At 45.3% G+C, this 25,374-nt stretch overlaps 1 protein-coding gene across 5 annotated transcripts in view; it reads right to left on the minus strand.

Annotated features, from left to right (window-relative positions):
• Positions 1-12,375, minus strand: part of LOC141059875 (ficolin-1-B-like) — a 91,950-nt gene extending 79,575 nt beyond the window's left edge. For all 5 annotated transcript variants that reach the window (XR_012222619.1, XR_012222618.1, XM_073556047.1 and 2 more), the window contains exons 1-3: positions 12,268-12,375; positions 7,792-7,896; positions 6,910-6,972 (exon numbers count right to left, since the gene is read on the minus strand). Coding sequence is in view for 3 of the 5 variants with exons in the window: in XM_073556047.1 (XP_073412148.1) it covers positions 6,910-6,972; positions 7,792-7,896; positions 12,268-12,346 (247 nt within the window). In the remaining 2 variants the exon portion in view is untranslated. The remainder of the gene's footprint in view (positions 1-6,909; positions 6,973-7,791; positions 7,897-12,267) is intronic.
• Between the last annotated feature and the right edge of the window lie 12,999 nt (positions 12,376-25,374).

Consider the following 25,374-nt stretch of genomic DNA (forward strand, 5'->3'; position numbering starts at 1 on the left):
ATAATAGCCGGCGATCCCCAGGAAGGCTTGTACCTGCTTCTTGTTGACAGGTTGCGGCCAGTCCTGAACCGCCTGAATCTTATCGAGCTGGGGTTTAACAATACCCCTCCCAATTACATATCCCAAATACCGGGCTTCTTCTAGCCCGATATGACATTTCTTGGGGTTCGCGGTTAGACCTGCCTATCACAGGTCGTCAATCACAGCTTGTACTTTCTGGAGATGAGTCTCCTAGTCCAAGCTGTAAATGACAATGTCATCCAAATAGGCCTGAAGCATACTGCCTATGTGGCCTCAGGACTCGATCCATCAGTCTCTGGAAGGTCGCCGGTGCCCCGTGCAGTCCAAACGGCATGTACACATACTGAAAAAAACCTTCCTGCGTAGCAAATGCCGTCTTTTCTCTGGCAGCCTCCGCCAGAGGGATCTGCCAATACCCCTTTGTTAGATCTAGGGTCGTAATATACCGGGCTTTTCCTAACTGATCTATTAACTCGTCGACCCGGGGCATAGGGTAGGCATCAAATTTTGAGACCGCATTCAGTTTCCTGAAGTCATTGAAGAACCGGATGGTGCCGTCCGGTTTAGGAATTAACACAATCGGGCTGGACCAAGCACTGTGCGATTCCTCAATGACACCTAACTCTAACATTGCCTTCACTTCTCGGGAAACGGCTTCACGGCGCGCTTCCGGAATTCTGTAGGGTTTCACGTGAACTGTGACACCAGGTTCTGTTACGATGTCATGTTTCATTAGCGTAGTCTGCCCGGGTTTTTCTGAGAAAAACTTTTGGATGTGAAGTAGAAACTGCTTTACCTCAGTCTTTTGCCGCTCCGAGAGAGTCTCTGCAACCCGTACCTCCGGTACGGTATGCGAGCAGACGGGACGGGGCCAGCTCCGCTGACAAGGCAGACCGATCTTTCCAGGGTTTTATCAGATTTACATGATAAACGTGTTCAGGTTTCTGTTTACCTGCCTGGTATACTTTGTAGTTTACTTCACCAATTCTTGCCTTAATCTTAAAGGGGCCCTGCCACTTTGCTAGGAACTTACTGTCCACCGTGGGAACCAGGATCAACACCCTATCTCCGGGTGCAAACGTACGGATCTTGGCACCCTATCATAGATTCGTTTTTGGGCTCCTTGAGCCTGCATCATGTGTTCTTTGACGATAGGCATAACAGCCGCAACACGGTCCTGCATTTGGGATACGTGATCTATCACCATTTTAAATGGAGTGACCTGACCCTCCCAGGTTTCTTTGGCGATGTCTAACAGTCCGCGAGGACGTCGGGTGTACAATAACTCGAAAGGCGAGAATCCCATGGAAGACTGGGGCACTTCCCTGATGGCAAAAAGTAAATACGGAAGTAAATAGTCCCAGTTCTTCCCATCCTTGTCTATCGCCTTTCTCAGCATCTACTTCAGAGTTTTATTGAACCGTTCGACCAACCCGTCTGTTTGAGGGTGATACACGGATGTGCGTAACGGTTCGATTTGTAACAACCGGCAGAGCTCCTTCATTACCCTGGACATAAAGGGAGTCCCTTGGTCGGTGAGTATCTGTTTTGGTATAACGACCCGACTAAACACATGCACCAGTTCCTTGGCAATCGTCTTGGTGGCCGTGTTACGTAAAGGGATGGCTTCCGGGTAACGAGTGGCATAATCCAAGAGGACCAGGATATGTTGGTGTCCACGTGCAGACTGTGGAAGGGGCCCAACTAAATCCATCCCAATCCTCTCAAACGGGACCTCAATAATAGGTAGGGGTACCAAAGGGCTACAGAACCGGGGCTTAGGCGCAGAGGCTTTACAGTCAGGACAAGACTCACAATATACACGAATATCGTGATGCATGCCTGGCCAAATAAAACAGTGTAATATCCTTTCGGTGGTTTTCTGAACTCCCAGGTGACCTCCCATCACATGTCCGTGGGCCAGGTCCAGCACCTGCCACCGGTAGGGTTTTGGCACGACTAATAGTTGCACCGTGTCTTCCCCCGTTTTCTCTGATAGAGTAAATCATTCTCCAGGACCATGTAAGGATATGCCAGCCTATAGCCAGGTTCTACGGGTACCCCATTTATCACTTTTACATTTGTCCTAGCCTGAGAAAGGGTAGGATCCTTTATTTGCTCGCTTTGGAAGTCATCTTTCTGAACTTCCAAATCCGGCAAACGGGGAGGTGGACGGCTGTCGGCCGCCTCCTCTTCCCCGGTCTTCTCCGTATCACCCGCCATGACTGAAAACGGGAACTGCAGATCATTTCCAGCAGACTCTTCCCCCGAGTCTTCCGGGGAGACCTCTTCCAGGGGTTCAGGACCCACACGCGCCCTGGGAGATGAATCATGTACACTATTACCCTGGGGTATCAACTGATTCTCCCACAATTGCCAGAAGTGGGGAAAATCCCGGCCCAAGATAACATCATGCAATAACGCAGGGACGAGTCCCACTTTATGTTGCACAGACCCATAGGAAGTAGTAATGCATATGACCGTGGTGAGGTACGAGCTGGTGTCTCCATGCACACATGTTACAGAAAATTTGTCTGATGGTCCAGTCGGGGCTGACACCAGACTGGCCTTCACCAGAGTCACCACACTTCCCGAGTCTAACAATGCCACCACATTTTTTCCATCAACAGTTAAATCACACAAGTGTTTTTCCACATCCTTCTGACCAGCATTCACACTCACTACCCATGCAACCATAGACATGTGGTTTTTAGAGTATGTGACGTCGCACTGCATGGGTTCAGTAGTGACCGGACAGTTCGCAGCAATGTGTCCCATCTCTTGGCAGCGGAAACACCTAATGGGCCCCTTGCTTAGACCATAGTTCGTTACTCTCGGCCTCGCAGTGCGGGCAGTCCCGTTTTCCTCCCCCACTGTCTTAGGGATTTTTCCTTCTCCCCTACTCCCTGGAACAGTCTTACCGGTTCCACAAGGAGATGATGAAGAACGAGGTGGGGTAGCGTCGTCTCGGAGTCCTTCCACCACGGAGTAACGGTCAACCAGATCCACCAGTTGATCTGCCGTCGTAGGATTTCCATGGCTTACCCACTTCCTCAGAGCTGGCGGTAGGGCGCTCAGGTATTTGTCCATGACAATTCTCTGGATTATCTCTGGCGCTGTCAACACCTCAGGTTGTAGCCACTTCTTCGTCACATGGATCAGGTCGAACATCTGTGACCGCGGTAGTTTATCCGGCTGATAAGTCCATTGATGCACTCTCTGTGCACGGACAGCGGTCGTCACTCCTAGCCGGGCCAAGATCTCGGCTTTCAGCTTGTCAAAGTCCTGGGCGGCTTCATGTTCTAAGTCATAATAAGCCTTTTGGGCTTCACCGGAAAGAAACGGGGCAATCAGGCCGGCCCATCGTGCCTTCGGCCATCCATTCAAACGTGGTCAGGTATGCCTCGACGTCATCTTCGGTTGTCATCTTCTGCCAGTACGACTCACGTGAATCACTCTCGACTCGGCTTCCAGGTTAACCTCAGGTAATCTTGCCAGGCGCTGCGCCACCTGCTGGAGAAGCGAACGATCGGTAGCTGTTATGTCCACCAACTCCTTCAGCTGGGCCATCATCATCCGATTAGCTTCTTGCTGGATGGCGGTGGACTGTACCAGCGCTTTCACCACGTCCTCCATGCTCAAGCTTCCCATGTGATGCCCGTGTACTCCACCACAATGTGATAAAACACTCCGGGATCGCCTTTGCTGGGGTCAAAGGTCATGTGCGTTCAGCATGAAACTCAGGTGCACAGCCGGGGTCCGAGTATAACTGACACTGGGTCAGGTTTATTAAAGGTGAAAGCAATGCATAAAGGAAAAAAAAACATAAAACAAATCCTTGCCTGTCCGGCACTAACTAAACAAGGTACAACCTAACTACCAACTGGCGGGCTTCTCCCGTCCAGCCAAACCACAGTTGCAGTGGGCACTGCTTTCACTCACGTGTGTCTCTCACACAGACAGGCTCTCTGTGTTCCCAGGCTGAGACACTCACACAACCACCTGGCATCCTTTTATATCCGCCTCCCATTATTCATTAGTAACCAGGTGAGATACTGACCAGACTAGGCCACATAGGAAAGGTATCTGGGCGAGATATACCTGCCCTCATCCACTATTCCCACAAGATTCTCACAGTATCTTTATGTTTGAAGTATGATATGTGGGAAAAGGTTGAAAAGTTCCAAGAGGCCGCATACTTTCGCAAGGCACTGTATATAATTATATACAAGAGATGCCCAGGCTATACCAGCTGTACATATATAATTATATACAGGAGATGCCCAGGTTATACCAGCTGTACATATATAATTAAATACAGGAGATGCCCAGGTTATACCAGCTGTACAAATATAATTATATACAGGAGATGACCAGGTTATACCAGCTGAACATATATAATTATATAGGGGAGATGCCCAGGTAATACCAGCTGTACATATATAATTATATACAGGAGATACCCAGGTTATACCAGCTGTACAAATATAATTATATACAGGAGATGACCAGGTTATACCAGCTGTACATATTTAATTATATAGGGGAGATGCCCAGGTAATACCAGCTGTACATATATAATTATATATAGGAGATACCCAGGTTATACCAGCTGTACAAATATAATTATATACAGGAGATGACCAGGTTATACCAGCTGTACATATATAATTATATAGGGGTGATGCCCAGGTAATACCAGCTGTACATATATAATTATATACAGGAGATACCCAGGTTATACCAGCTGTACATATATAATTATATACAGGAGTTTCCCATGTTATACCAGCTGTACAAATAATTATATACGGGAAATGCCCAGGTTATACCAGCTGTAGATACTGTATATAATTATATACAGGAGTTTCCTATGTTATACCAGCTGTACATATATAATTACCGTATATACAGGAGATGCCCAGGTTATACCGGCTGTACAAATAATAATTATATACAGGAGATGCCCAGGTTATACCAGCTGTACAAATATAATTATAAACGGGAGATGCCCAGGTTATACCAGCTGTACATATATAATTATATACCGGAGATGCCCAAGTTATACCAACTGTACATATATAATTATATACAGGAGATGCGCAGGTTATACCGGCTGTACATATATAATTATATACAGGAGATGCCCAGGTTATACCAGCTGTACATGTATAATTATAAACGGGAGATGCCCAGGTTATACCAGCTGTACATACAGTATATACCCAGGTTATACCAGCTGTACATACAATATATACCCAGGTTATACCAGCTGTACATATATAATTATATACTGGAGATGCCCAGGTTATTCCAGCTGTACATATACACTCACTGGCCACTTTATTAGGTACACCATGCTAGTAACGGGTTGGACCCCCTTTTGCCTTCAGAACTGCCTCAATTCTTCGTGGCAGAGATTCAACAAGGTGCTGGAAGCATTCCTCAGAGATTTTGGACCATATTGACATGATGGCATCACACAGTTGGCGCAGATTTGTCGGCTGCACATCCCTGATGCGAATCTCCCGTTCCACCACATCCCAAAGATGCTCTATTGGATTGAGATCTGGTGACTGAGGAGGCCATTTGAGTACAGTGAACTCATTGTCATGTTCAAGAAACCAATCTGAGATGATTCGAGCTTTATGACATGGCGCATTATCCTGCTGAAAGTAGCCATCAGATGTTGGGTACATTGTGGTCATAAAGGGATGGACATGGTCAGCAACAATACTCAGGTAGGCTGTGGCGTTGCAACGATGCTCAATTGGTACCAAGGGGCCCAAAGAGTGCCCAGAAAAAATTCCCCACACCATGACACCACCACCACCAGCCTGAACCGTTGATACAAGGCAGGATGGATCCATGCTTTCATGTTGTTTACGCCAAATTCTGACCCTACCATCCGAATGTCGCAGCAGAAATCGAGACTCATCAGACCAGGCAACGTTTTTCCAATCTTCTACTGTCCAATTTCGATGAGCTTGTGCAAATTGTAGCCTCAGTTTCCTGTTCTTAGCTGAGAGGAGTGGTACCCAGTGTGGTCTTCTGCTGCTGTAGCCCATCTGCCTCAAAGTTCAACGCACTGTGCGTTCAGAGATGCTCTTCTGCCTACCTTGGTTGTAACGGGTGGCAATTTGAGTCACTGTTGCCTTTCTATCAGCTCGAACCAGTCTGCCCATTCTCCTCTGACCTCTGGCATCAACAAGGCATTTCCGGCCACAGAACTGCCGCTCACTGGATTTTTTTTCTTTTTCGGACCATTCTCTGTAAACCCTAGAGATGGTTGTGCGTGAAAATCCCAGTAGATCAGCAGTTTCTGAAATACTCAGACCAGCCCTTCTGGCACCAACAATCATGCCACGTTCAAAGGCACTCAAATCACCTTTCTTCCCCATACTGATGCTCGGTTTGAACTGCAGGAGATTGTCTTGACCATGTCTACATGCCTAAATGCACTGAGTTGCCGCCATGTGATTGGCTATTTAGAAATTAAGTCTTAACACACAGTTGGACAGGTGTACCTAATAAAGTGGCCAGTGAGTGTATAATTATATACAGGAGATGCGCAGGTTATACCAGCTGTACATATATAATTATATACAGGAGATGCCCAGGTTATACTGGCTGTGTATATATATAATTATATACAGGAGATGCCCAGGTTATACCAGCTGTACATATATAATTATATACAGGAGATGCCCAGGTTATACTGGCTGTGTATATATATAATTATATACAGGAGATGCCCAGGTCATACCAGCTGTACAAATATAATTATATATGGGAGATGCCCAGGTTATATCAGCTTTCTCCACATTACTATATGTGAGGTGCTGGCTATCTCTGGCTCTGAGGAATATAAAATAGTGATTTTTGTACCTTTATCTCCTTTAACCCCTTGTGGACCCATTTTTCCTGGGATTCCTGGTGTCCCGCTCTCCCCTAAGAATATAAGAGACTGAATGTCAGACTTTAAACCTTCACAGGATTCAACATGAAATCGGATAAAGGGTTTTCAGCGAAATAATGATGTTCGTTAAATGTGTTGAAAATGAGATAATGAAATTCCTTCCCTTTTTGGTGTCTGAAATATTCTCCGACCTTCAGCTACAAGTGCTGATCTCGCCACCTTACAGCTCTGCTTGCAGACTGTCCCCAGCACAGTACAGTGTGGACATGTGACAGGAGCTGTGCATAGGGGGCTGGCTTAGTTATGGAGATGTGCAGTCAGCCCCCTTCACAGACCCCGATCATGTTTTGATACTGGAAATGTTCTTCTTTGCCAGACACAAACCTGAAGGCATTCAGGATGAGAACTTGTAGCTGAGGCCAGGAACACTTTGAGATGGATAATATATTAGTAAATTGAATAAAATCATACTTGATCATACCACAGCTACTGGGTAGGGGGAAGGAAGAAGAGTTACATTACATTACAGCATGGGAGCACAGCTGGCTGTCCTGTCTGTATACTCTTGCTTCCTCCGCCTAGGAGCTGTGGTATGATCAGGCCATGTCCCTGCACGGTCAGACACAGCCATTACACAGTACACAGCAGGGGCACATTTATAAGATTATCTCAGCACAGGAACATTTTATTTAAAACACATCCAATTGTGGAAATTATTATTATTATTCTAAAATCTATTGATAAAAATCAACTTTAGTTCGTGGAAAAACCCCTTTCATGCACATTCAATATTAATTTTTTTTGCTTGAAATACACCTTTAAAAATGAAATTGTGAGATACTACATTTTACCTTTAGCTCCAGCGGGTCCTTGGGGTCCAGGAGGTCCGGGGGATCCTGGACAACCTCTTAAAATGGTCAACTTGTCTGATCCTCCAACACCAATCACCTTTACATCTATGGATTGAAAGAAGAAAGCAATAGAATGGTCCTTCAATACCAAGAAGAGGTGTATCTAATATTATACTGCGTGATACAGTCTGCTGAGCTGTGTATCTAATCTTATGCGGTGTGATACAGTGTCAGAGAATGACACATAATTGCTGTATTTCCATTCATTACCCATAAAAAAGGACCAGAAAATGAAACCTGCAATACCACCTCTAGACACCAGAGGGCACACCTCATCTGACCAGTTACAATGTATCAGGTGCTGCATGCAGTGAATCATAGAATCATAGAATGGTAGAGTTGGAAGGGATCTTCTGGGTCATCTGGTCCAACCCCCTGCTCAAAGCAGGATTCACTAAATCATCCCAGACAGATGTCTGTTCAGCCTGTTTGAAGACTTCCATTGAAGGAGAACTTATCACCTATTGTGGCATACTGTTCCACTCATTGATCACCCTCACCGTCAAAAAGTTTTTTCTGATATCTAATCTGTCTCCTCCCATTCAGTTTCATCCCATTGCTTCTAGTCTTTCCTTGTGCAAATGAGAATAAATAGATGATCCTTGTACAATGTGACAGCCCTTGAGTTATTTGTAGACAGCTATTAAGTCTCGTCTCAGTCATTTTTGAAAGCTAAACATTCTAAAATCCTGTAACCCTCTGGTAGACATACCGCATGTGCAGCCTGTGTGGCTGCATCGGGGCCCCTGCAGGGTGGCTAATAATGTGGGCAAGAGAAAAAAGCAGTAGAGTGGAGCTGCAGCGATCTGTCCTGATTCCTGCCCACGCTTCCTCTCACACAGACAACAGCGCCGCTGGATGACATCATCATTCAGCGGCCAGCTGTGCTAGAGAGAGAAGTTCAACGGTGATGCTGCGGCAGAGCATGCGGAGAGGTGCCGTGAGTGTGTGTGCGCGTAGCGCTGCAAGGGAATGTGCAGAGAGGTGAATGGTGCAATGCGTGTCTGTGTGTGTAGGGGGAGGAGAGGGCAATGATGGGGCTGGTGGGGAGAAGGCAATGATGGGGATGGTGGGGGAGGAGGAAATAATGGATTTGGCAGAAAGGGCAATGATGGGAATGTTGGGGGAGGAGGAAATGATGGAGGTGGTGGAATGGGCATTGATGGAGGTGGTGGGGGAGAAGGCAATGATGGAGGTGGGGGAGAAGGCAAAGATGGTGGTAGTGGAAAAGATAGTGATGGGAGTGGGGGGAAGGAGGCAATGATGGGGGTGGTGTAGGATAAGGCTGTGATGGAGGTTGTGGAAAGGGCAATGATGGGGGTGATGGAGAGGGCTATGATGGGGTGGTAGGGGAGCAAGCAATGATGGAGGTGGTGGAAGGGCAATGATGGGGTGGTGGGGGAAAAAGCTATGATGGAGGTGGCGGTAAGAACAATGATGGGGGTGGTGGGAGAGAATGCATTGATGGTGGTGGTGGAAAGGACAATGATGGTGGTGGAAAGGGCAATAATGGGGGTAGTAGGAGGAGGAAATGATGGAGGTGGGGGGCGACAAAGCTATATATATATACAGTCATATGTAAAAGTTTGGGCACCCCTATTAATGTTAACCTTTTTTCTTTATAACAATTTTGGTTTTTGCAACAGGTATTTCAGTTTCATATATCTAATAACTGATGGACTCAGTTATATTTCTGGATTCAAATGAGGTTTATTGTACTAACAGAAAATGTGCAATCTGCATTTAAACAAAATTTGACCGGTGCAAAAGTATGGGCACCCTTATCATTTTCTTGATTTGAACACTCCTATCTACTTTTTACTGACTTCCTGAAGCACTAAATTGGTTTTGTAACCTCATTGAGTTTTGAACTTCATAGCCAGGTGTATCAAATCATGAGAAAAGGTATTTAAAGTGGCCACTTGCAAGTAGTTCTCCTATTTGATTCTCCTATGAAGAGTGGCATCATGGGCTCCTCAAAACAACTCTCAAATGATCTGGAAACAAAGATTATTCAACATAGCTTTTCAGGGGAAGGATACAAAAAGTTGTCTCAGAGATTTAACCAGTCAGTTTCCACTGTGAGGAACATAGTAAGTCAGTAAAAAGTAGTTAGGAGTGTTCAAATCAAGAAAATGATAAGGGTGCCCATACTTTTGCACCAGTCAAATTTTGTATAAATGCAGATTGCACATTTTCTGTTAGTATTTAAACCTCATTTGAATCCAGAAATATAACTGAGTCCATCAGTTATTAGATATATGAAACTGAAATACCTGTTGCAAAAACCAAAATTGTTATAAAGAAAAAAGGTTAACGTTAATAGGGGTGCCCAAACTTTTACATATGACTGTATATATATATAGCTTTGTCGCCCCACACACAAATACATGTATATACAGTGCTGTACAAATTAATTGGGACAAAGCTTTTTTAAGTATATTTGTAGGATCGTTACCAGTCAGTGATTCAAACCAGTTTTAACTGCTTTGAACAGCTGTGAGTGCCTGTTCAAAGCAGCTAAAACTGGTTTGACTCACTGACTGGTAACCAACTTACGATTTTACTTAAAAAAATGCTTTGTCCCAATTAATTTGTACAGCACTGCATATACAAGTATGTCTGTGTGGCTATATATATATATATATATATATATATATATATGTATATATGTATATATATATATAGCTTTGTCGCCCCCATATGTCTCTGAACTAATCTCCTGATACCTTCCCTCACATAATCTCCGGTCCTCTCAAAACCTCCTTCTCTTCTCCACACTTATTCGCTCCTCATCCAACCGCCTCCAAGACTTCTCCCGAATTGTCCCTGACCTCTGGAATTCTTTGCCCCAACAAGTCCGACTATCAACCACATTTCGATCCTTCAGACGGAACCTGAAAACCCACCTCTTCAAGAAAGCCTACAGCCTGCAATGACCCCGCTGCCTCCTTCTCTCTCATCGCTACCGGAGATATCACCTCAACCAACACCAGAACTGCTGCAACCCACTAACCTACTGTCTCCTTCCCCACCATCCTGTAGCATGTAAGCCCGAAAGGGCAGGGTCCTCTCCACTCTGTATCAGTCTGTCATTGTTAGTTTGTTTATTGTAAGTGTTATCTGTAATCTGTATGTAACCCCTTCTCATGTGCAGCACCATGGAATCAATGGTGCTATATAAATAAATAATAAAAGGAGGGGGGCCCATACACATTTCTTGCACAGGGGCACCAAGCTCTCAGTGTCCGCCCCTGCTGTAACCTTTCCTCATAGGACATGGTTTACAGACCAGTCACCATTCTGTTCGCTCTTCTCTGAACTTGCTCCAGTTTGCTGATGTCTTTTTTAAAATGTGGTGCCCAAAACTGGACACAGTATTCCAGATGAGGCCTGACCAAAGAGGAGTAGAGGGGGATAATGACTTCACGTGATCTAGACTGTATGCTTCTGTTAATAAATACCAGAATTGTATTTTTGCTGCTGCATCACATTGTTGACTCATGTTTAGTTTATCATCTATTAGTATACCCAAGTCTTTTTCACATGTGCTGATGCTTAGCCCTATTCCTCCATTCTGTACATGCTTTTTTTTCATTTTTCTTGCCCAGATGTAGGACTCTGCATTTTTCCCTGTTAAAAACCATTCTGTTAGTTGCTGCCCACTGCTCCAGTTTATTTATATCTTTTTCAATCCTCTCTCTTCTCTAGTATTACCTTTCCCTCCTAGCTTTGTGTCATCAGCAAATTTAATCAGTTTACCCTCAATTCCTTCATCTAAATCATTGATAAAGATGTTGAACAATACAGTGCCCAGGACAGAGCCCTGTGGTACCCCACTTGAGACATTCTTCCAACTGGATGTGCAGCCATTTATGACCACTCTTTGGGTCCGATCACTAAGCCATTTATGAATCCACCTAACAGTTGCCTTGTCCATTCCATACTTAGTCATTTTTTCAATAAAGATAGTATGAGATACTTTGTCAAATGCTTTGCTGAAGTCAAGATACACTATATCTACAGCATTTCCCTGATCCACCCAGTCAGTGATTCTTTCATACAAGGAATTTAAGTTAGTCTGACATGACTTATTAGTTACAAACCCATGCTGACTCTGGTTAATCACTTCATTCTTATCCAGTTACTTACATACATGTTGCTTAATAATTTGTTCAAAGATCTTTCCTGGTATAGAAGTCAGACTCACCGGCATATAGTTCCCTGGGTCCAATCATATTTGGGATTGTTTGTAATCACCTGAGCGATCAGGATCGCAGGGCTCAATGGTCATTGGTGGTTAGGCCGGATGTGTGGGCAGATTTCTTATGTGAAACTGTCCCACTGTATTATATCGGTGCATGACACAAACTATGTAACTACTGGGCTGATGTACTAAGTATGACAATAACTTACCTGGACAGGAGTCTTCACTGGAGCTTATAGTTATCAGCCAGAACAGGACACACGCGATGGCCAGCACACACCCTCTCATTGCTGATTTCCTCCACCAGTAAATACTCTGACATGAAATGTTCCCACTTATAAAGGACAAACTTCGTGCATTTTGCATGTTCTAGATCAGCACATTTGTACCTTCCGCTTTTTTGCAATATTCGGTTCCTCATACCTGGAAGAAGTAATTTCTACCATACGAAGAAAATAAAATAAGTATATGTATATATTTATAAATGTTTTATGCAACTAGAAAAACAACAGGCGAAGGGCACCATGTTCATTTCCAGACCAGATCCCATTTAGCTGAAATCAGTCAGTATTCTGAAACTGGTAATTGGTGTTCAGCATGAAAAAAACATATGAATGCTCAAAACCAGAAGCAAATGCAAAAATGCGGCACTCACCGGGTTGCTGTAAAACCAATGTCCTTTAAGGTAACATTTTAGGTTAAGACAAGGTACTCCAATCAGGCAGGTGTGTACAGGCATGCGGGGAACAAAGACGGACAACGACCGTTTTGCGTACTAGGTGCTTCAACGGGTCCAACTGTGCAATTACATGATGTCATTTCCTTTTTTAAGGGTTAATGAATCAAAGATTTCGTGAGCACATAGAACAGTGCTATCTGCCATTTTTACAAATTGGTCCCTCCACAGTAAATGCATGCAGCTGTTATGCAGTTAAACACCCCTTTCCAGCAGCTAGGGCTCAGTCCAAGAGCCCCAACCTCAACATCAGCCTGCAATGTATTTCTCTGCAGTCAATGTCTTTGCAAAAATATCCACACTCATGGCCACAGTTGGGTTGTACTTTAAGTCTGTACTTGTTCTTGAAGATCCCTCAGGAAACAGAACTTCATATGGACATGCTTGGTTTTTAGGCTCTTACTATTTGTGCATTTGAAGACATCTATGGTGGTTATGCATTGATTTCTTTTCTTCCTATGCTGTCTTTATCCAATTGTTGGTTTCCTGCTCTGAAAGATGAAACCTGTCTTCCCAACATGTGGGTTTATAGTCACTGACTATTCTTGTTTTATATGACAGATGCACAGGTGGTTTACTTTTGATTTTTCTTGTTGAACCCTTTGGTTCTGTATCTGGGTTCAGTTATATCTGCTAACTTCTATGTTTGGGATTGTGCTGACTTCAGCCACTTGTTCATAGGTTGTCTGATGACTATCAGTTTTCCCTTTGGGGAACAATACCTTTGTAGCCTTGGATTTAATGCAGAATTCACACCTTGCAGTAGTTGGACTACTTGACATTATAAGATCTTTTGTTGGGCTCTGTTTTTGGCAGTTTTTTTTTATGTTATCTGGATGCGTTTGACCCAATCGCCTATCCCTTGCGTGGATACAGTCATTGTGTACAAGGGTGAAGTCTCATTTGCTCCTTTAAATGCTTTTTTACATTAGCTATAACCAGCTCTCCATTCAGGATAGCACACTCATCACCTTGTCATAACACGGTTATTCCTTTCCTGTCATATGCTTTATGGATCACCATCCTTCTTTGGGACTGGGAACATACAACACGTTTATCGGCATGACTAAATTCTATCCATTTCTACTGAGCCACACGAGGACTCCATGTCCAGTAGAGTACAGTTCTGTATGTATTCTGCTTCCATGAACAAGATAGAGGCCTTTTCACACTGCTTGACTTAAATAACAAGGAAGCAATCTATTGTCATGTGACTTGTCGCTGTGGGGTGGATGTGAAGCGCCCCAGGGGCCGTGGGTTACTCGGTACTGGGCCGGTAGTCTTAAAGGGATGTGTCACAGTGGCAGTGACCTGGTCTGTGGCCCCAGGCGTTCATGTAAAAGGGGTGGAATTGAATAGGAATAGAGTCTATAAGTCGTGATGCCACCTGTGGTGTCTGGTCAGAGGTGAACAGCGCTGCACTGCAGATCCTCTGGGACAGATGGTATGAGGCAGCTGAGGTGTAATAGCTCTCCACAGGCAGAGCTGTAGTCCCAGGTCAGTTGAGATGAGTTTAGAAATGGTGAGGTAGTGTGGAGTAAAGGATGTAGCAGTGCTGGGTTGGAGTCACATGAAACAGGCAGAGACACAGTTGAATGCAGTTCCAATACGTTACTCACAGTTCTGTCTGTGGTACAGATGCCCACTTCAGTGCTGTGTTCTCCAAGTGAGGGGTCCAGCCAACTTCCAGGTAAAATGAAGTACATCCTTCCAGCACACCCTATCAGTATGTACCTTTTCCTGGCCGTCTCCACACAATATGCTGCTTTCCACTTTCCTTCCTTTCCAGCACTTCACAGTTACCGTCCCAGGCCAGCAGCGGCGAATCCTGTGAGACAATGCATACCCCTTCATTTCTTTGATCCTATGTAGCTGCCTTTCCAGTTGGAATAACTGTGATAGGGGTTGTGGTCCATAAAGTCACCACAGCTATTGGCTTGCTAGTAGCGCCTTGAAGTACGCTCACTAGGCTAGGGGCCCGTGACCCTTTGTGACCAAGTTTCTTCCTCCACCTGATGTCTGTCAGCGTGGAAATGAGCCCCACTGGGATTACGCTCCAACCGTGTCTCAGAAGAACCACCTTTCCTTTTAGGGAGCTTTCTGTCAAGCTATTCAGTCCGGCAACTCCTGCTGACTGGAGCTGCACCAGACACGTCCTTCTCCTTCCCTCCCTTTGAGGGAATCTGACCTAACTTCCTTCTAACTTACAATTCTCCCTCTCTCAAACTACGCTCTGCGCACCTCCCAACACCCTTCATGTTCCAAAGCAGGGGCCATAAAGGGTGCTCTGCTATTCTATGTGTGTGCGGGATGTGGGATGGAATGTGGTCGGGTGTCTCCACCTTACCTGGTTTTGGGATACCACACCTCTGGGTGAGGTGCAGCATCTCTGTAGCGACTGGACCCTCAGGGGCACCACAGATGCACCATCCTTATAATGTCTGATTATTTGAGACTTGAAAGTCGCTATTCCAATCTGCTCACGGATGAGAGATTGTAGTTTTCACCTTGTTTTAGCTCCTTTTGGATATTGTTTGTTTTACTACTTCTGATATTGTACAACCTTTCTTTAAATATCCCTGTCACAACTGAAACATACTCCAATTTCCTTTTGTGTGACCTTGTATCTGTCTCCTTTTGCATGGTCACCCTTTCTGGTGTCTAACACCGTTTCCTTTCTCATATTCATCCACTAGCCGGGTCTTTACAAACTCTAATGTCAGGTTTGTCTGCGGCCCTGAATCAGTGCACTGCACTGTATGTGTCAGAAAAATGCATAGCAATATTTCTACATGGCTGTCTTCTATATCCTCACCCATTGATCTCATCTATCTGATCACTTCCAGCTTTGCACTTATTGCTCATGCACATTATTTTCCTTGCAATGCCTCAGATTGACCAGTTTATTTAGCAGATAAGACTTGCCATTTTGACAGGATCTCACACAGCATTTGCATTGTATCCCACATGTCGTCAGCAATGTTCTCATGTCTTATGGGGATTAGTAAGTCATCCTCACTCAGCTACTAAGCTTATAATGATTTTCAATATAATCAAAAAGGATGATCCAAATTAAATCGTGATATCAATATACACTCACTGGCCACTTTATTAGGTACACCTGTCCAACTGTGTGTTAAGACTTAATTTCTAATCAGCCAATCACATGGCGGCAACTCAGTGCATTTAGGCATGTAGACATGGTCAAGACAATCTCCTGCAGTTCAAACCGAGCATCAGTATGGGGAAGAAAGGTGATTTGAGTGCCTTTGAACGTGGCATGATTGTTGGTGCCAGAAGGGCTGGTCTGAGAATTTCAGAAACTGCTGATCTACTGGGATTTTCACGCACAACCATCTCTAGGGTTTACAGAGAATGGTCCGAAAAAGAAAAAAAATCCAGGGAGCGGCAGTTCTGTGGCCGGAAATGCCATGTTGATGCCAGAGGTCAGAGGAGAATGGGCAGACTGGTTCGAGCTGATAGAAAGGCAACAGTGACTCAAATTGCCACCCGTTACAACCAAGGTGGCCAGAAGAGCATCTCTGAACGCACAGTGCGTCGAACTTTGAGGCAGATGGGCTACAGCAGCAGAAGACCACACTGGGTACCACTCCTCTCAGCTAAGAACAGGAAACTGAGGCTACAATTTGCACAAGCTCATCGAAATTGGACAGTAGAAGATTGGAAAAACGTTGCCTGGTCTGATGAGTCTCGATTTCTGCTGCGACATTCGGATGGTAGGGTCAGAATTTGGCGTAAACAACATGAAAGCATGGATCCATCCTGCCTTGTATCAACGGTTCAGGCTGGTGGTGGTGGTGTCATGGTGTGGGGAATTTTTTCTGGGCACTCTTTGGGCCCCTTGGTACCAATTGAGCATCGTTGCAACTCCACAGCCTACCTGAGTATTGTTGCTGACCATGTCCATCCCTTTATGACCACAATGTACCCAACATCTGATGGCTACTTTCAGCAGGATAATGCGCCATGTCCTAAAGCTCGAATCATCTCAGATTGGTTTCTTGAACATGACAATGAGTTTACTGTACTCAAATGGCCTCCTCAGTCACCAGATCTCAATCCAATAGAGCATCTTTGGGATGTGGTGGAACGGGAGATTCGCATCAGGGATGTTCAGCCGACAAATCTGCGCCAACTGTGTGATGCCATCATGTCAATATGGTCCAAAATCTCTGAGGAATGCTTCCAGCACCTTGTTGAATCTCTGCCACGAAGAATTGAGGCAGTTCTGAAGGCAAAAGGGGGTCCAACCCCTTACTAGCATGGTGTACCTAATAAAGTGGCCAGTGAGTGTATATAAGCCCATCCAAGACACCCAGTCACTCAAAGTGGGGAGTGATATAAGGGAACCAGAAAAAGCACAACAAATAGCAAAATTATAAAAGTCAATTAGAAGTCTTTATTAAAAATACAAAATTAATGCAAAAATTATTTAAAATGATGCCTCAAATGCGAGGTACGCTTGTGGCTAAGGACCCTGTTAACCATCAATAGCCTATATATGAAAAGAAATACTGTAGTTCATCATATAATTGGTGGGAATGCTCACATTTCTGACATATCAGATTATTCCTTACAAATGCATGTGCAATAGAAGGATATAATAGTTGAAAGTGAGCAAACACTAAGGGATTGGGGAGTGAAAAAAAATCAATATACAATCCCCTTTATACAATATCAAACTTGAACAGATGTATGGGATATATAGACTTTCGGCCCTCCACTGATAATGGAGTCGAAATAATCATTGGTAGCAGTGAAAGAACCATAGTCCTCAATATAAGGCTAACAAGAACAAAATAAACATGGGAAAAGGCCCTAAGAAAATAACTTACAGTGGTAAGATGTAGGGTCAATGCCGCATCACTCCTCCCTGACGTGCGTTTTGTCCACACTTCACCTCTGGCTGCAAGCTCAGCATAAATCACAACCCAAAACAGTCCATACACCCCAGATCTAATATATAAAGCTCAAAGTGTGTATGTATGTATGTATGTATGTATGTGTGTATGTCCGGGATAGGCATCCGCACCGTCGCAGCTACAGCCACAAAATTTGGCGCAGTCACACGTCTGGACCCCGAGAGCGTCCTAAGCTATGTTGTGAGGTGAAATTTTAACCCCGCGCGTTCCAATTCACCAAACAATTTTGCCCCTATCTACATACTGGGGAAAAAGTGTGTGCGCGTCAAGCCCCGCCCCTCATTATGCCATAATGCCCCTATCTACATAATGGGGAAACTGTGTGTGCGTATCAAGCCCCGCCCCTCATTATGATGTCACAATGGTTGCCATGGCGACACTGATGTCATCATAGGTTGCAAGCCCCGCCGCTCATTATGATGTCATAATGGTTGACTATGAGATGAAGGATGTGTGATGGGTATATATGCACTGGACTATGGGATGGAGGATATGTATGATGGGTATATGGGCACGGGACTATGGGATGGAGGATGTGTGATAGGTATATGGGCACGGGACTATGGGATGGAGGATATGCATGACGGGTATATGGGCATTGGACTATGAGATGAAGGATGTGTGATGGGTATATGGGCACTCGACTATGGGATGGTGAATATGTATGATGGGTATATGGGCATGGGACTATGGAATGGAGAATATGTATGATGGGTATATGGGCATGGGACTATGGGATGGAGGATGTGTGATGGGTATATGGGCACTGGACTATGGGATGGAGGATATGTATGATGGGTATATGGGCATGGGACTATGGGATGGCGGATATGTATGATGGGTATATGGGCACGGGACTATGGGATGGAGGATATGTATGATGGGTATATGGGCACGGGACTATGGGATGGCGGATAATTATAATTTGTTATAACTAACCACAGTTAGTTACTATGCCTGGGCAGCGCCGGGCTCTTCAGCTAGTATACAATATACTGCCACCATTCACCAAATAAAGGTGACACATTGCTGGCCACCAGTCTGAAGGCCAAACACTCTCAGAAATTGAGAGTCAAAATAATCATTGGTAACAGTGAAAGAACCATAGTCCTCAATATAAGGCTAATAACACATCTGTACTTTGTATCTCCCCAACTAATTGTAGATTGTAAGCTCTCACGAGCAGGCTCTTTATTTTGCTTCAATTATTGTATTGTTAACGTTGTTACTTATGACTTGTGTTTGAAACTGTTAAACTGTAAAGCACTGAAGAATATGTTGGCGCTATATAAATAAAGATTATTATTATTATTATAAGAACAAAATAAACATGGGAAAAGGCCTGAAGAAAATAACTTACAGTAGTAAGATGTAGGGTCAAAACTGCGTCCCTCCTCCCTGACGCGCGTTTCGTCCACACTTCACCTCTGGCTGCAAACTCAACAAAAATCACACCCCAAAGCAGTCCATATACCTCAGATATACAATATACTGCCGCCACTCACCAAATAAAGGTGACACATTGCTGGCCACCAGTCAGGAGGCCAAACACTCTCAGAAAGGTAATAGATTATTTAGAGCAAACAAGGTCCCAACTTGTTATGGTTTTAAGTGTTTTAATAATTTTTACAATTTTTAAGAGTGATCTTCATACATGATAAAATATAACTACTGTGAGGTGCCAAGGGGAGAGGTACTAGAAAACAGGTATATTTCTCCCCGTTTCATTTCATATGTCTCCCTGTACTGATGATGAAGCCAGTTTATTTCACTGTAATCCAGTCCTGGTTTCCTTAGTGATCAGCATGGAAAGGACTGGTAGTTCCCCACCACTAATTCAATCCAGGTTTTGGCTTCCTGACTGGTCCAGCTGATATAATCAGGAGGACCTGGGATCTCTCAGTCTATCTCGTCTGCTGAGCTGGGAGCTGACACAGTAAGATTACATGGACTTCTTTGCTGTTATATAGGTTTATTTTGTAGTTAGCCTGCTATTGTTAGTTAGTGGCCAGACGGCCTTAGATGTTTTTATTTCATGTTTGGCATGTGTAACATTGAGTAACAAGTGTGCACAATAAATATGCCGTGTCCATATTCATGTGGAAATTGCTAGTCTGCTGAAGTGACTTCATAGCCACACGCTTGTGCCAAAGCAAAGATCCCAGCTGAGCTATCTATTCCCCACAAATGGTGTTTCGAATGCGGGCACTTGTGGCTGCTGGACTGTGACTGCAGAGAAAACGCTGTGTATGTCCTGGCTGAAAGCTTCTGCGCTTTTGAAGAGCCAAGAGTCCAGTAATATGGAGGAACTAGTGAAGCAGTTATTGCAAGCAAATGTGCAACAACAGCAGACTAATGCTTGCTTCCAGAAGGCTCTGGAGCAGCAACACCAGATGCAGCAAGAGCAGTTGGAGGCAATAAAACAGGCCTTGGTTCGGCAACCCCGAGATGAAGGAGACCGTGCACAAAGCGCTGCTAGTGCGCAGAAAGCCGTACAGAAGACTTTGCTTAAAATGACTGCGGACGATGATGTGGAAGCATACCTCACCGTGTTCGAACGTATTGCAGAACGTGAGCACTTACCGCTGGACAGATGGGCTGAGGTAGTTGCTCCATTTCTGAGTGGAGATCCATAAAAGGCCTATTACGATCTGAGTGGAGCGGATGCTATGGACTATATCAAACTCAAAGGCGAAATCCTGGCAAGGCTGGGAGTAAACACATATGTACGCGCACAGAGGGTGCATTTATGGAATTTTGTGTTGCATCAGCCAGCCCGCTCACAAATGCATGATCTCATCCATCTAGTAAAAAAATGGCTGCAACCAGAGGCTTTGACGTCCGCACAGATGGTGGAGCGTGTTGTTCTAGACAAGTACCTGCGGTCCTTACCCGCTAAGATCCAGAGGTGGGTTGGACAGGGTGACCCAACTACCGCTGACCAGTTGGTGAATATGGTCGAACGCTACAATGCTTCTGAAAGCCTACTCCAAGGGACGTTAGCACCCCACTGGCTCCCCAAGAAATCGCTGGAGAGTCCTGCGAAACCTACTGCATCTTCAAAAGAGGAGAACGTCACAATGAAGGGTAGCAGACCCACAAAGGACTATGGAGGTGGTACGGGCTCACATCAAGCCAGCAGACCTCGTCTGGGATCTCCATCGAGGAGACAAGGGCCTATACAATGCTGGCGATGTCGCGGGCTTGGCCATGTAGCAGCTAACTGCCCAATGACTACAGAGCCAATGGACTGTAACGCTATGAGGCGTCTTTCGTTATATGTGCAGTCAGTCTGTGTGGCGGAGACCCTCACGGGAAATGAACAACACGTGTGCCACGTCGAGCTTGACGGTTATAGTGTGAATGCTGTCTTGGATTCCGGCAGTCAAGTAACTTTGGTACATGCCAGTTTGGTGGACTCTAGCGCCCTAACGAACTTAACCGTGGGCATTAGTTGCATCCATGGGGATACTAAGAATTACCCCACATCCTGGGTTACTCTTGCCACGCCAGTAGGGACCAAAAGACATCAGGCAGTAGTCATAAAGTCTATGGGACACAGTGTAATCCTGGGGAGAGACTTTCCCTTATTTTGGGACTTGTGGAACTTCAAAAGTGGCATGAACCCTCTAGTTGAAGACGGTGCTCCGGAGCTAGCCCCTGAACCATTGCAGCAAGACAACGGAGAACTCATCTCAGAGGAAGTACCAGAATCTGTGGTCTCTCCTCTGGCTGTGTATGCAGGTGAGGCAGACCAGCTAGAGGATGTTTTAGAAATGCCTGATCTTGAGGTGGCCCGTGGTAAGTTCGGGACCGCTCAGCACCAGGATCCTACTCTAGCAAGGGCGTGGGAAAACATAAAGGTCTCCGAGGGAAGACCATTGTACCCTGGGACTAAAAATGAGTTCCCACACGTGGCGGTGCAGCAGGATATGTTGTATCACATAGACAAGGTGCGAGGGGTGGTGGTAGAACAGCTAGTGGTACCTAAGTCCTTTCGCCAGGTAGTTTTGGAGTTGGCACATAAACATCCCTTGGGAGGACACCTGGTGGTAGAAAAGACAAAACACCGTATTCGGCACTGTTTCTTTTGGCCGGGTCTAGTGGGAGACGTGACCCAGTACTGTCGGTCATGTCCTACGTGTCAATTGACGGCACCTATGTCACATTTTAGAAGCCCCTTAGTGCCCTTACCAATAATAGAGGTTCCCTTCGAGAGGATAGCAATGGATATAGTCGGTCCATTAGTAAAATCTGCCAGGGGTCATCAGTACATTTTGGTAGTATTGGATTACGCCACGCGTTATCCCGAAGCAGTGCCCTTGTGGAATGCCAATGCGAAATCAATTTCAAAGGAGCTGGTTAATATGTTTTCCCGCACCGGCATTCCGAAAGAGATACTTACGGATCAAGGGACCCCCTTTATGTCTCGTATACTTAAGGATTTATGTAAACTACTAAAAATCTCCCATTTGCGTACCTCAGTATATCACCCTCAGACTGATGGTTTGGTGGAGTGCTTTAACAAAACCCTAAAGGGAATGTTGAAAAGGGTGGTGGATAAGGACAGGAGAGATTGGGATGCCCTACTACCATACCTCCTGTTCGCTATACGTGAGGTACCCCAATCCTCCACAGGCTTTTCACCTTTTGAGTTGGTTTATGGGCGGTGTCCTAGAGACCTGTTAGATATTGCCAAGGAGACTTGGGAACAAGAGGTGACTCCTTATCGCAGTGTAATTGAACACATAACACTTATGCAGGACCGAATTGCAGCAGTTATGTCAATAGTTAAAGAGTGTTTAGAGCGCGCACAACATGCCCAAAGCACGGTATACAACCGAGCGGCAAAAACACGAGTCTTTCAACCCGGAGACATGGTGTTGGTATTGGTGCCTACCGTAGAGAATACATTTCTTGCGAAATGGCAGGGACCATACGAAGTGCTGGAACGAATAGGTGAAGTAAATTATAAGATACACCAACCAGACAAGAGAAAGCCCGAACAAATATACCACATAAACTTGCTTAAGGCCTGGCGGGACAGGGAGAGTCTGGTGGCAGGAGCTGCCCTTGAGGATGGGCCTCGAGGGGCACCACCTTCTAAGGTAAAGGACCCCCAGGTAGCTCCGCCAGAAGTGGGTATTGCAGACACGCTATCCAAAAGCCAAAAACGAGAGACCAGGGAGTTCATACAGAGGAACGCAGATATTTTCTCGGAACTTCCTGGCCGGACTCACATAATTAAACATTACATTATTACTGATCCACAGGCGCGGGTACAGCTAAAACCATATCGAATTCCGGAGGCTCGGAGACAAGCCATTGCCCAGGAAGTGAAGAAGATGTTAGAGCTCGGGGTCATTGAGGAGTCCCGGAGTGATTGGGCTAGCCCTATCATACTGGTGCCCAAACCCGATGGGACTATCCGATTTTGTAACGATTTTCGGAAAGTAAACGAAGTATCGAAATTCGATGCCTACTCGATGCCAAGAGTCGATGAACTGATAGAGAGACTGGGTTCGGCCAGGTACATATCCACTATTGACTTAACAAAAGGTTATTGGCAGATTCCCCTCACGGAATCAGCCAAAGAGAAAACTGCCTTTGTTACGCCCCAGGGATTATTCCAGTACCGAGATATGCCATTTGGGTTGCATGGTGCCGCAGCCACCTTCCAACGTTTAATGGATATTGTCCTAAAACCCCATGGCCAGTATGCATCCGCGTACTTGGACGACATCATTATCTTTAGCGATGACTGGGACATGCATTTGTCAAAAGTACAAGCCGTCTTAGACTCCCTAAAAACAGCTGGGTTGACTGCCAATCCCAAGAAATGTACGTTGGGATTGGAAGAGGCTCGCTATCTGGGATATAGCATAGGGAGAGGCGTCGTGAAGCCTCAAGCCAATAAAGTGGACGCTATTCAAAATTGGCCACGACCGGTAACCAAAAAACAGGTTGGAGCTTTTTTAGGGATCATTGGTTATTATAGGCGGTTCATAGTGTTGAGCATTCCGATACCGCAAGTATCGGGTATCGGCCGATATTAGCTGTATCGGAATTCCGATACTTAGTTCCGATACTATATTTTCATATCGAATACCGGAATCGGAAGTTCCCATAATGCTAGGAGCCCGCTCGATTTGATTCAGCCAATGGGGATCCTCAGAAGTGTGGGCACATCCTGTTAGGCATGTAGGCATGTTAACTACTGGCATGGCTGTGATTGGCTGCTGAAATGATGTCATGATGCACTATAAAAAGCGCTGCAGCCGCCATTTCTGGTCACTCTGCTGTGAATTCAGTTAGGGACAGGCTGCTGTTGAAGACTGTGAGGGACAGTTAGAAATAGCGATTCCACAAAACATATAGTGCTTAACCCAGGCTACATAAACCACCACTGTAGCTTGCTTTTCCCTAGCAGCGCTGTTTTCACAGCTGTCTGCAAGGGCTGTGTGAGTGCAGACCCACGCTGTGTAGTGTGTCCTGCAGGCACGTCTGCTTGTAGGCCGCCCAGCGTGTGTCTCTGCCTCATACACATTTTTCTTTTATTGCTGCTTTTTTTTTCTCCTGTATAGTGTGCTTCCATACGTATACGTTGGTTGCAAACACTAAAGGAGTGGACAGCGGAGCCTTTCAGCAGCCTTTCAGTGCTATAGCCCATTTCTCTGCACTGTTTTTGGCTGTCTGATAGGTCTCTCTGTGTGTGAGTGCAGCTCACGTTGCAGTGTGTTCTACAGCCACCGCTAGCTGTAGTCCGCTCAGCGTGCGTCACTGCCTCATACATAGTCCTTTTTTTGCAGCTAATTTAGCCAGATTTTTGCTCCTATATTAGTGTGCTTCCAACCCGCATCCATTGTCATTGGTTGGTTGCAAACACTATATAGGATTAGATAGAGGAGCCTTTTTGCTGGCTTGTGCCCTTCAGGGCCAGCCAGGCTAGTATCACCCTATTTTTTGGAGCCTCATCAATTGCATTGTAGGTTAGCTTCCTGCATTGTAATCGCTCCAAAAAGTTTGTGATACTATAGCTTTCAAACTTTGGTCACATCCTTTCCTTTCCCCCCACCCAAAAAAAAGGAAATAAAGTTCACCAAACACTCCACTTTACAGTTGTCTAGGCCACATTAGATCATATTAAAGTGTAGTACACACACTCTTAGCCAAATTAGTGTTTCTTATACTGGTTAGCAGGTGTTCAGGAATAAGAACACTAAGCCACCCCTTTTTTACTTTTCTGCCTATCTTTATCAGTCTACCAAGATGAAGAAGGCAGGGAGTAAGACACGTGGTCGTGGCCGTGGAGTTTCAGCAGGGAGAGGACGGGGGGATTCAGCAGGGAGAGGACGTGGGGATTCGGTGTCTGCTGCGGCCACCAGTGACCCGGCATCCCCCACTTTTACCAGGCAACAGTCCTTCATGCGCAGCTTTGTAGGACCTCGCCGTACCCCACTGCTGCGTGATGAACAAATTGAAGCCGTTGTCGGATGGATGGCAGCTAACGCATCCACTTCAATGACTTCTGCATCCTCCCAAGGCCAGAGCACTGAAGAGCAACCATCTGTCTCTTCACCACCTGCCAAATTGCCCAGGCAGTCTGAGAGCCCTGGACAGGAGCCATCTCAATCTTT

The sequence above is a fragment of the Dendrobates tinctorius genome, unplaced genomic scaffold (assembly GCF_039654945.1).
Source record: "Dendrobates tinctorius isolate UK_male_01 unplaced genomic scaffold, ASM3965494v1 ptg000231l, whole genome shotgun sequence".
Lineage (NCBI taxonomy): Eukaryota > Metazoa > Chordata > Amphibia > Anura > Dendrobatidae > Dendrobates > Dendrobates tinctorius.